Source organism: Dipodomys spectabilis, unplaced genomic scaffold (assembly GCF_019054845.1).
Source record: "Dipodomys spectabilis isolate Male_0828 unplaced genomic scaffold, ASM1905484v1 ptg000163l, whole genome shotgun sequence".
NCBI lineage: Eukaryota > Metazoa > Chordata > Mammalia > Rodentia > Heteromyidae > Dipodomys > Dipodomys spectabilis.
This window is the reverse complement of record NW_024870840.1, coordinates 6,684,907-6,697,009: the sequence shown is the minus strand read 5'-3', so window position 1 is coordinate 6,697,009 and position 12,103 is coordinate 6,684,907. Positions and strand designations below refer to the sequence as shown.

The following is a 12,103-nucleotide window of genomic DNA, read 5'->3' as shown; positions in this document are numbered from 1 at the left end:
AGAATGGGGGCCAAGGGAATGGGAATGTGGCTTAGTGGTAGAGTGCTTGCCTAGCATGTATGAATCCCTGGGTTCAATTCCTCCGTTCAAGGTAAACAGAAAAAAGCCGAAAGTGGCACTGTGGCTCAAGTGTGCTAGCTTTGAACAAAAAAAAAAGAAGCTCAGAGACAGTGCCCAGGCCCTGAGTTCAAACCCCAGGACTGGCAAAAACAAAAACGAAAATTGGGGTGAATAATAAATTCTTAGGGCAGTTTTCATTTGCAAGGGAAAAGTTTGAAATCAAGATGTCTTACATCCACTAGGGGGTAGTGTGCACTGTAAAATGGAAATGTCTTGTTTAACCCTTATTTTATCATGTAGTTTCATTTAGATTAATTTTTGTTCTGTTTCTTTGGGGGCAATACTGGGTTTTAACTACAGGCTGGTGGTTCTATCACTTGAGTCATGCCTTCAGCATGGCTTTACACTGGTAAAGAGATGGAATCTCTTGACCTTTTCTGCATATGCTTACTTGAACCATAGTCCTCCAGATCTCAGCTGCTTAAATAGGTAGGATTATAGTCATGGGCCACAAATAGCTGGCAAGTTTATTTTTTCTTGACACAAATTACCATTTTCCTAATACTATTTATTGTCTCAAAATTCATTATAGACAATTTGTTCCCTTGCACAATGCATAAGATGGTATATTGTACTTTGAGGTAATTACTAAGTAATGTAAGAGTTACTGGAACACACAAGTACTGGGCTACTGCTACAATTAGTCTGATATCAGACTACAAATAGATGGCCACTAAAGTGACTAATGGGATCAGTGGTGTATTCTTCATATATAGACAGAGGTTACTCATATCCAAGTGGGACTAATAAGGCTTCATCATGCTTACATACTGGATGCTACATTAGGATTGTGCATAGGGTACACAATATAAAACTCAGGAATTGTTTATTTCTAAAATTTTGCACTTAAAATTTTTTTGAGCTGAGTGCCAGTGGCTCACACCTGCAATCCTACTTACTCAGGAGGCTGAGATTTGAGGATCAAAGTCAGCCTGGGCAGGAAAGTCTATGAGACTCTTATTTCCAGTGAACTACCAGGAAACCCAAAGTGGCTATGTGGCTCAACTAGTAGAGCACTTGCCTTGAGCTGAAGAGCTCAGGAACCGCCCAGGCTGAGAGTTCAAGCTCTATAACCGACCAAAGAACAAAAAAAATTAGAAGTGGCGCTGTAGCTCAAGTGGTAAAGCACTTGCCTTGAGCTGAAGAGCTGAGGGACAGCGCCCAGGCCCAGAGTTCAAGCCCCACGACTGACAAAAACAAAAACAAACAAAAACAAAAAAATTTGAGTGAAATTGACAGATTAATTGGAACTATGGAAAGAAACTGCAAATGGAGACTGCCGTAATTCTATATGGGAAGTTTTGGCTCAGCAAGTTTGCTCATAGAAAAAGTAAATGTGGAATTTGAGCCTTTTCTAGATTAAAAAAAATCACATTGCCCTTTACTATCTTTCTGCCAAAGAATGGTATAAAATTGAAAGTATTTCCCATCTAGCCATATGTTGATAGGATCAAGAAGGATTTAATTTCCTAACTAGTTTTTATCTTTTTTATGAAAAAGGTTGACATCAACTACTATGAGTTAGTGTCTTAGATATTGTTCTCTGAGATTGTTCAGTATGGTTTGGATTCTTTATTCCTTCCATGATTTATGCTATGGGTTTGTGGGAAATCAACAATGTATAATCACATAGTTACATGTTTGTTATGTTAAATCCATGGGAAACAGTATGTAAAAACTTTCAAGGGCTGGAGATATGGCTTAAGTGTCAGTGTACCACCTGTAAACAAGTTGAGAAACTGAGGCCCAGAGTTGAAGCCCTGGTACCAACACTTAGAAAACAAAATAAAATGAAATGTCTATTTCAGAATGTTTTTGTACACTTAAAAGCTTATTCTGGAATATGTTTCAATTAAATCTTACAATTGATGAGGTCACATAATTTGCTGTCTTCTACGCCAGTGTGAACTCATAGTGATTTGGAGCTATTTTGAGATTTGATTTTGGAAGCTCTTCTGTGGTCTTTTTTTTTTTCCCCCCCAGCAGTCATAGGGCTTGAACTCTGAGCCTGCACCCTTGAGCTCTTCAGCTCAAGGCTTGTGCTGTACCATGTTGAGCCATAGAGCCATTTCTAGTTTTCTGGTGGCTAATTGAAGATAAGAATCTCACTGACTTTTCTGCTCACTGGGGCTGGCTTTGAACTGAAATCCTCAGATCTCAGCCTCCTGAGTAGCTAGGATTACAGGTGTGAGCCACTGGTGTCTGGCTTTTAAAATTAATAAATAAATTATTTATTTACTTTAATGCTAATCCTGAGGTTTGAACTTCTCAAAGCCTAGACATCATTCCTGAGCTTTTATGCTTAGTTTGCATTCTACCACTTGAACCACAGCTCCATTTCTGGCTTTTTGGTAGTTGATTGGAATTAAGAGTCTCAGATTTTCCTGCTCAGGCTGGCTTTGAACCATGATCCTTAGGTCTCAGCCTAAGTAGGATTACAAGAGTGAGCCACTGGTGCCTGGCAGTCTATTTATTTGTTTGTTTGTTGGTTGGTTGGTTGGTTGTGGGGCTTGAACTCTGGGTCTGAGCACTGTCCCTCAGCTCTTCAGCTCAAGGCTAGCGTTCTACCACTTGAGCTACAGCGCTACTTCCTATTTTCTGGTAGTTTATTGGAGATAAGAGTTTCACGGATTTTCCTGCCCCGGCTGGCTTTGAACTGCGATCCTCAGATCTCAGCCTCCTGAGTAGCTAGGATGACAGGCCTGAGCTACTGGCGCCCAGCTTGGCAGTTACTTTATATAGGTGATTTGGAATTCTTGGACCCTGCCTTTCTCTTTTTCTAGTCTCTCCTTAGAAACTTAGGGTAAAACACAGAGGATGGATGTGAAGAGAGACCAAAATTGAAAAAAATTTGCCATCCACTTTTCTCATTCCTCTTATTTCTGTTTATCCTTAGTTTCTTTGCTCCTTCCCTTCTATCCCCCTCTTATATGAAGACCAGCCTCTTTATGTCTTGGTCCTATGATAGCATACTTCCCGATATTGCCTCTTGAGGTGTTTGTTTATTTTGGTCATGGAGCTTGAACTCTGGGCCTGGGTGCTGTCCCTCAGCTTTTCAGCTCAAGGCAAGTACTCTACCACTTGAGCCACAGCATCACTTCCAGTTTTCTGGTGGTTAATTGGAGATAAGAGTCTCAGGGACTTTCCTGCCCAGGTTGGCTTTGAACCTTGATCCTCAGATCTCAGCCTCTCTGGAGTAGCTAGGATTACAGGCATGAGCCACCAGCACCCAGCTCCCCTTGAGTTTTTTAATTCTCTGAAAATGTTTTACTTTGGACCTCTAAGAACATCTTTCTGAAAGCAGTTCGCATTTCAGTTTCTCCTTTGTCTTTGTATTGTCACAATGAATACAGAACAAAAACTACTCTTGAATTAAAATACCAAAGGCATTACTTTATGTATCTACATGGCTAGACTATGACTGTGCTCAGGGCCTCGGGGGAAAATCTTTTTTGTTTTGCTTGTGGGGCTTGAATCGACTCCTGGTTCTGCATACTTTTTTCTTCCCCTGCTTTCATGATAGGAGGGATGAAATTTTGGTCCTTAAGTTCCTGCTTGTTCATTTATAGTCCACGTATTTATTGGTAATCTGTGGTGTCAAGAGTTGTTCCAAATGCTGAGGATATAGCAATAAACAATATTTCAAATCCCTTTTTATCGTGTTTTTCAACAAAATTCTGCCAAGCTCAAGTGGTAGAGCGCTCGCCTTGAACTTGAAAAGCACAAGGACAGCGCCCAAGCCCAGCGTTCAAGCCCCACAACCGACAAAAAAAAAAAGCTTATGGACTCTACAAACTTTGACACTGTAGGTGTCTGGTGATACGTATTTATTTCCTTTTGCTTAGTGTAAGCTGTTCACTCTTTCTCATTCCCTCCCTCCCATCGCTGCCCTTGAGATGATTAGTTCACATTCATCAATCGATGTCCAGTGCACCTGATGGGCCCCTCTGTTGTATTTTTTCACCTGTTTTCCTCCGATTCTGTACCCTCCTCCTAGCTTCCCTCAGATGTGCACGCGCGCGCGCACACACAGACACACACACACAGACACACACACACACCCCATATGGTCAAGAACATGGAGTCATCCAAAAATGATGCAATAGCTTAAGAAGAGGTCCTATTTACTTTGTCATATCTCCTTTCATTTTGATTTTAACATCCACATTATCAGGGAGACGATGTGCCATTTGTCTCTGATCTTGGCTTACTGAGCTCAGCATGATTTGTTCTAGTTCCATCCATTTCCCTGAGAATGCTATTATTTTGTCCTTTCTAATGGCTGTGTAATATTCCATTGTATGTAGGTACCACAGTTTTTGGATCCATTCATCTCTTTGGGGCATCTGGGTTGTTTCCATATCTTGGCTATTGTGAACATTGCTGCAGTGAACATAGATGTTCATTGCATGTGTCCTTGTATCCTGGTTCCTGTTGGTCAGTGTAGATGCCTATAAGTGGTATGGCTGGGTCTGTATTTTGTTTTCTGAGGAACCTCCAGTCTTCTTTCCAGAGTGGTTGTATTAGTTTACATTCCCACCAGCAGTGAAGTATGGTTCCTCTTTCTCTGTATCCCTGCCAGTGTTTGTTGTTGGCTGAATTTGGAATTTAGGCCGTTTTGACTGGGGTAAGGTGGTATCAGGGTTTTTATTTTCATTTCATTTATGGCCAGGCATGATGAACATTTGCTCATGTGTTTCTTTGCCATTTTTATCTGTTCTGAGAAGTCTCTCTTTAGTTTCCTTGCCCATTTAACGATTGGTTTGTTAGATTTGGGAGAGTGTACTTTCTTGAGTTCCCTGTGTATAATATATATTAGCCTTTGTCTGAGACATTGCTGTTAAATATCTTTTTCCAGTTGGTTGGTGTCTTTCTAGTTTGGTAGCAATGTCTTTAGCTGCACAGCAACTCTATTTTAATATATAGTCCCATTTGTTGAGTCTCTCTTCAATTTGTTGTGACTCTGGGACTCTGTTCAGGAAGTTTATTCCTGGCCTAAAAGTTCTAGTGTCTCTCCTTCTCAGTCCTGCAGTAGTTTCAGAGTTTCAGGTTTGATGTTGAGGTCTTAAGTCCATTTTGAGTTGATGTTAGTGCATGGTGGCAGGCTGGAGTCCACTTTTAGTTTTCTGCATGCTCTTTCTGCTCAGTTTTCCCAGCAAACCGGTAGTTGAAGAGGCTATATTTTTTTCACTGTTTGTCTTTGGCTCCTTTGTCAAATATCAACTGACTGTAAGTATATGATTTTGTTTCTGGATTTTTGTGCCAATTCCAAGCTGTTTTTGTTATTATGGCTCTATAGTAGAGCTTGAAATTTGGTATTGTGATACCTCCTTCATTGTTTCTTTTGCCTAGAATTGCTTTGGCTATTCTAAGTCTCTCGTTCCATGAATTTTTGGATTGTTTTCTCTGTTTCAGTAAAGAATGTCATTGGGATTTTGATGGGAATTGCACTGAGTTTATATATCATTTTTGGCAGTATGGCCATTTTCACAATGTTGATTCTACAGATCCATGAACATGGAAAGGTCCTTCCATTTCCAGGTATTCTTTTTTCCTTTCTTTCTTTCTTTCTTTCTTTCTTTCTTTCTTTCTTTCTTTCTTTCTTTCTTTCTTTCTTCCTTCCTTCCTTCCTTCCTTCCTTCCTTCCTTCCTTCCTTTCTTTCTTTCTTTCTTTCTTTCTTTCTTTCTTTCTTTCTTTCCTTCTTTCTTTCTTTCTTTCTTTCCTTCTTTCTTTCTCTTTCTCTCTTTCTCTCTCTCTTTCTCTCTTTCTCTCTCTCTTTCTTTCTTTCTTTCTTTCTTTCTTTCTTTCTTTCTTTCTTTCTTTCTTTCTTTCTTCTTTCTTTCTTTCTTTCTTTCTTTCTTTCTTTCTTTCTTTCTTTCTTTCTTTCGTTCTCTCTCCCTCTCTCTCTCTTTTTCTTTTCTTTTTTTTTTCTTGTGGTGTTTTAACTCTGGGCCTGGGCGCTGTCCCTCAGCTCTTCAGCTTAAGGCCAGTGCTCTACCACTTGAGCCACAGTGCTACTTCCGGTTTTCTGGTGGTTAATTGGAGATAAGAGTTTCACGGACTTTTTCTGCCTAGGCTGGCTTTGAACCGTGATCCTCAGATCTCAGCCTCTCTGGAATAGGATTACAGATGTGAGCCGTCAGTTCCTGGCTTGATTGCTTTTTTTAAGACTTCAGTAGTTTTCACTAAATAGGTCCTTTACATCTTTGGTTAGGTTAATTTCTAGTTTTTTTTTTTTTTTTTGAGGTTATTGCAGATGGAGTTGTTTCCTGATTTCCCTTTCTGCTTGTACATTGTTTGTGTACAGAAGTGGTTTATTAGTTCTAGGAGTTTGGGAGTGGAGTTCTTGGGGTTGTTTAGTTATAAGATCATGTCATCTGCAAATAGGCATAGTTTAATTTCTTCCTTCCCTATGTGGATCCTTTTAATGTCCTTTTCTTGCCTTATTGCTCTGGCTAAGGATTCCAGAACTATATTGAAGAGGTATGGAGAGAGTAGTTCTTCTTATTCAGAAAACAACTGCAGTTTTGTATGGTTTGAAGGAAGACCCAATAAAGAGGAAAACTGATCATTCAAGAGAGAAGAGAAATACTGGAATAGTGCCCTTAGATAGGTGAAGAGAGAGCATTTAGTGCTCAAGAATAGGGGTTGTTCTGGAGGTTTGTTCATGGTAGTGGGAAAAAGAAGGAAGAATAACACAGCGGTATAGATGAAGGTAGATGCACAGATGCCTGCCATAGAAACGTGGGGAAGTTTCTGTTTTCTTATGAAATAGGAAGGAAGGCATCAGTCAGAAGTGATAAGGAGGGAGATTTGGGAAGTTTGGAAACAGGAGAAAGAATGAGAGTTGAGAGATGACAGAAAACAAAAACTAATGGTATGATTATTAGAGGACATAAAGTTGTCAGTTTAGCATACATATATAAATGGATAAATGCATGTATATATTTTTGTAGCCTTGTTCAGGTACCTATACTTGTTCTTAACTCTAACTTGTTTCATTCCATTGTAGTTGATCCCCCACAACCACAGATTCCACCAACTGCAGGTGGAAAATATTAAGATGGAGTGGGGAGCTTGTGTATGTTGAACACATTAAAACTGTTCTTGTCATTCTCTAAACAACGCAGTATAACAACTAACTATATAACATTTACATTGTATTAGGCACTATAAGCAGTCTACAGATTATTAGATAAAGTATACAAGAAGATGTGTATAGGATATATACAAATACTGTGCCATTTTTTTTTTTTTTTTTGGTCCGGTCTTGGAGCCTGAACTCTGGGCTTGGGCGCTGTCCCTCAGCTCTTCAGCCCAAGGCTAGTGCTCTACCATGTGAGCCACAGCACCACTTCCGGCTTATTTCTTTTTGCTTATGTAGTGCTGAGGAATCAAACCCAGGGCCTCAGCCATGCAAGGCTAGTGCTCTACCACTTGAGCCACAGTGCCACTTCCAGTTTTCTAGTGGTTAATTTAAGAGTCTCGTGGAGGACTGGGAAGGTGGCTCAGTGGTAGAGCGCTTGCTTTGCATGCATGAGGCCCTGGGTTCGATTCCTCAGCACCACATAAGCAGAAAAAGCCGGAAGTGGTGCTGTGGCTCAAGTAGTAAAGCGCTAGCCTTGAGCTGAAGAGCTGAGGGACAGTGCCTAGGCCCAGAGTTCAGGCCCCACAACTGACCAAAAAAAAAAAAAAGAGAGAGGAGAGAGAGAGTCTCATGGACTTTCCTGTGTGGGCTGGTTTTGAACTGCGATCTCAGCCTCTCCTGAGTAGCCAGGATTACAGATGTGAGCCACCGGCACCCGGCTTTCTTTTTTTCCTTGATGTTGAGGATTGAATGTGGGACTGAGTGTGTGTCAGGCACGCACTGCCATTGAGCTGCATCCATGGCCCCTGCTATTCCATCAGTCCTTGAGCATCCGAGGATTCTCTGTATCAAAGGGTACTGGAGAATCCTAGACCCAGTATCAAGTAAAGACTTTTTCAGAGGGAGATTTCAGTTGCTTTAAAAATATTTTGTAAGTGGTTTAGTTTGGGTAGAGTTTAAATAAAAGTAAAGGATGTTCCATTACCTATTATGGTAATCCTGTTTTTCATTCTTTTTTAGTATAAAGTAAGTTTTGTTAATTTTATTATCATCTTATTTGTAGAAACATGTTGCTAGAAAATGTGGTAGGAAGTGGCGCTGTAGCTCAAGTGGTAGAGCGCTCGCCTTGAGCTGAAGAGCTGAGGAACAGCACTCAGACTCAGAGTTCAAGCCCCACAACCAAAAAAAAAGAAAATGTGGTAAATCATTGGTATTCTCTTGTAGTTGGAATTTGGCTAGTTGTGATTGATCTTTTTTTTTTTTTTTTTTTTTGTACTGGGGCTTGAACTTGGCCTGGGCGCTGTCCATAAGATTTTTTGCTCAAGGCTAGTCTTCTGCCACTTGAGCCACCACTCTCCTGGCTGTGTGATGTTTTCCCTGCCTGGGCTGGCTTTGAACTTGAGCCATGGTCCTCAGTAGCTAGGATTGCAGATGTGACCAGCACCTGGCTTTGAATGGTCTTTTCTATGAATTTTGCATGTTAGGAACTAAATAAAAATGTATCAGTATATTGGAAAAAGAGCTTAATGCCATGAGATGAGCTTTCTGTTTTTTTTTTTGTTGTTGTTGTTTTTTGGGGGGGTCTGGTCCTGGGGCCTGAACTCTGGGCCTGGGCGCTGTCCCTCAGCTCTTCAGCTCAAGGCTAGCGCTCTACCACTTGAGCCACAGCGCCACTTTCGGCTTTTTTCTTTTTGCTTATGTGGTTCTGAGGAATCGAACCCGGGGCCTCATGCATGCAAGGCAAGCGCTCTACCACTGAGCCACCTTCCCAGCCTTCTAATATTAATTTTGATGTCTAGTGAAATGACATTTGTTTCACCAATGTGTTTGTTTTTCTGTTGTAGGAAACCCAGCGCTTGCTGGCAGAACCAGTTCCTGGCATTAAAGCAGAACCAGATGAGAGCAACGCCCGTTATTTTCATGTGGTTATTGCTGGCCCTCAGGATTCCCCCTTTGAGGGAGGGACTTTTAAACTTGAACTATTCCTTCCAGAAGAATACCCAATGGCAGCACCTAAAGTACGTTTCATGACCAAAATTTATCATCCTAATGTAGACAAGTTGGGAAGAATATGTTTAGATATTTTGAAAGGTAAGTGTTATCTTTGTCATCGTATGCTGTTAAAGATTTCGCCTTTCTCTCTTAAGCAGTCCATCTTTAAAATATAAACATTATAATCCTGTCTTAGAATAAAACCACAAAGGTCTGTGGGAGGGAAATGCAGTTCTGGGCCTGTTTTTTTAATTCATGCTGTATCATATTGGGCCTGTTGCCTTCATAGATAAGTGGTCCCCAGCACTGCAGATCCGCACAGTTCTGCTATCGATCCAGGCTTTGTTAAGTGCTCCTAATCCAGATGATCCATTAGCAAATGATGTAGCGGAGCAGTGGAAGACCAACGAAGCCCAAGCCATAGAAACAGGTATTTAACATTTATTCTCTTTCACAGTTCTTTTACTTTTTAGAAATCATTAATACCATTCTTAAAACACTCTTGGCAGGAAAAACAAAAATTAAATTAGATGCTGCTTATTGTAGGCAAATCCTCCCCCCCATACTTGAAATTGAATTGTGGGCCTGGCAAAATGCCAAGGTTGTATGTATGCTAGGCAGACACTCCATCACTTACCTACAGTCCCATCTCTGAAAAATGCCTCTTAAAAAATGTTCAAGGCTGGGCGCCAGTGGCTCATGCCTGTAATCCTAGCTACTCAGGAGGCTGAGATCTGAGGGTTGCGGTTCAAAGCCAGCCTGGGCAGGAGAGTCCGTGAGACTCTTATCTCCAATAAACCACTTCAAAACTGGAAGTGGCACTGTGGCTCAAGCGGTAGAGCACTCGCCTTGAGCTGAAGAGCTGAGGGACAGTGCCCAAGCCCAGAGTTCAAGCCCCATGACCGACAAAACAAAAAAATGTTCCAAGATCCAGCCAGGGGCCAGTGGCTCATGCCTGTAATTGTAGCTACTCAGGAGGCTGAGATCTGAGGATCGTGGTTTGAAGCCAGTACAGGCAGAAAAGTCTGTGAGACTCATCTCCAGTAGCTACTCAAAAAAGCCAGAAGTGGTACTGTGGCTTAAGTGCTGAAGTGCTAGCTTTGAGTACAAAGAGGCTCAGGGACAGTGACCAGGCCCTGAGTTGTAGCCCTAGGACCAGAAAAAAAAAGAAGTTAAGATCCATCTTTATTGCCTGTTTATAAGACCCTCAAATTTAAAGATAGGCCATAGTTAAGAGGTTCTTTGACTCTGGATTTAACAAACAGCTGTCTATCATGCATCTAACAATATGGAAAGATACTGGAAAGCTTTTGAACTCTGTTGAGCTGGTTTTGTAATCCATTTGGTTAAAGTATGCAACAATTTATAACTAGAGAGTAGAGTCAATAGGCTGCTTCTGCTAGTTAACACCAAAATTAGTCAAGAACATTATATATCTTGAAGGCTTACAGCTTTTTTTCATCCTGTTAAACTTTATAAAACAGAATTTCATTGCACTGTTTTGGTAATTAGACGTATAAAAAAATCTTTCAGGCCTGATTCAGTTTATAGCACAAGACTTAGTTTAAAGATTACAGCATGATATTTCTGTAATTCATTGTGCTTGCTTTTTATAGAATTGGGAATGTAATCCATTGAGCTAAAGTAAAATTAATAATTGCATGTTTGTTCTTGTCTACAGCTAGAGCATGGACTAGGCTATATGCCATGAATAATATTTAAGTCGATCCGATCATCAAATGTGCATCACTTCTCCTGTTCTGCCAAGACTTCTTCCTTTTTTGTTTGCATTTAATGGACACAGTCTTAGAACCATTACAGAATAAAAGCCAGACATCTTCAGTACTTTGGTGATTAAATGCACATGCACATTAGCAAATTTATGTCTTGTCCTGATTCACTGTTGTAAAGCATGAGCAGAGGCTAGAAGTATCATCTGGATTGTTGCGAAACGTATAAAAGCAGTGGTTCTCTGCTTTTATTCATTTCCCCCATCATGGTTTAAGTATAAAGCACTGTGAATGAAGGTAGTTGTCAGGGTTAGCTGCAGGGGTTTGGGTGTTTTTCTTTCTTTCTTTCTTTTTTTTTTTTTAGGGGGAAAGTAGTTTTAATTTTATGGAATCCTTTCCCCCCTTTATGGGAATCTAATTGTATTGGTTAAAAGCAGCTAACCAGTTCTTTAGAGTACACTCTCTAGCCAAGTCTAACTTTAGACACCATAGATGGACAAGCTCGATTATTTGAACCAACATGGGAATATTAAACAAACATCACAGCCCTCACTAATATCATTGTGACTTTGCTGTCAAGTGTAGATTTTCTCCCTTCAGAAAAAGCTTGTGACCATTTTGTATGGCTTGTCTGGAAACTTCTGTAAATCTTATGTTTTAGTAAAATATTTTTTGTTATTCTACTTTGCCTTTGTACAGTTTATTTTATGGTGTTTATTACATTTTCCCAAAGTGTGACAATCATATTTAAAAATTGAAACTGATGGAACATTCTGGTTTAGTCTTTACCAAGTCTTTACCATCTGACAAATTGAATGATGACAGATGGATTTTGCCAGTCTCTTCACTGATGCAAATTTGTTTTAAGGTATTACTGGAGTATTTATAAACTGGCCCTGAGCATGCATTAAAGCATCAGTATCTGACCTTTTTTTACCTCCAAGAAATTTGAAAGAAGTATGTGTTTGTCTTGTCTGATTAGCTAGGTGATCATTGACATCTTGCCACAATGTTTGACAGGACAGTCCCTGACTGACCTGTATTACTTTCTTGTGCCACATTTTTGCCTCAAATGTGGGTTAGACCTTTTTCTTGGTTCTCATCTGAAAAGTTCATGTGTGCACTATTAGGAAACACCAGTCTGAACATCATTTGGGGTTTGCTAAGGCTTGT

The 12,103-nt window shown here is 40.3% G+C and overlaps 1 protein-coding gene across 1 annotated transcript in view; it reads left to right on the top strand.

Moving 5' to 3' along the window:
* Ube2n (ubiquitin conjugating enzyme E2 N) overlaps nucleotides 1–11,945 on the top strand; it is a 33,632-nt gene extending 21,687 nt beyond the window's left edge. Inside the window, exons 2-4 of the mRNA XM_042693159.1 lie at nucleotides 9,053–9,299; nucleotides 9,490–9,630; nucleotides 10,882–11,945. Coding sequence (XP_042549093.1) covers nucleotides 9,053–9,299; nucleotides 9,490–9,630; nucleotides 10,882–10,922 — 429 coding nt within the window. The 3' untranslated portion in view covers nucleotides 10,923–11,945. The remainder of the gene's footprint in view (nucleotides 1–9,052; nucleotides 9,300–9,489; nucleotides 9,631–10,881) is intronic.
* Nucleotides 11,946–12,103: the final 158 nt, after the last annotated feature.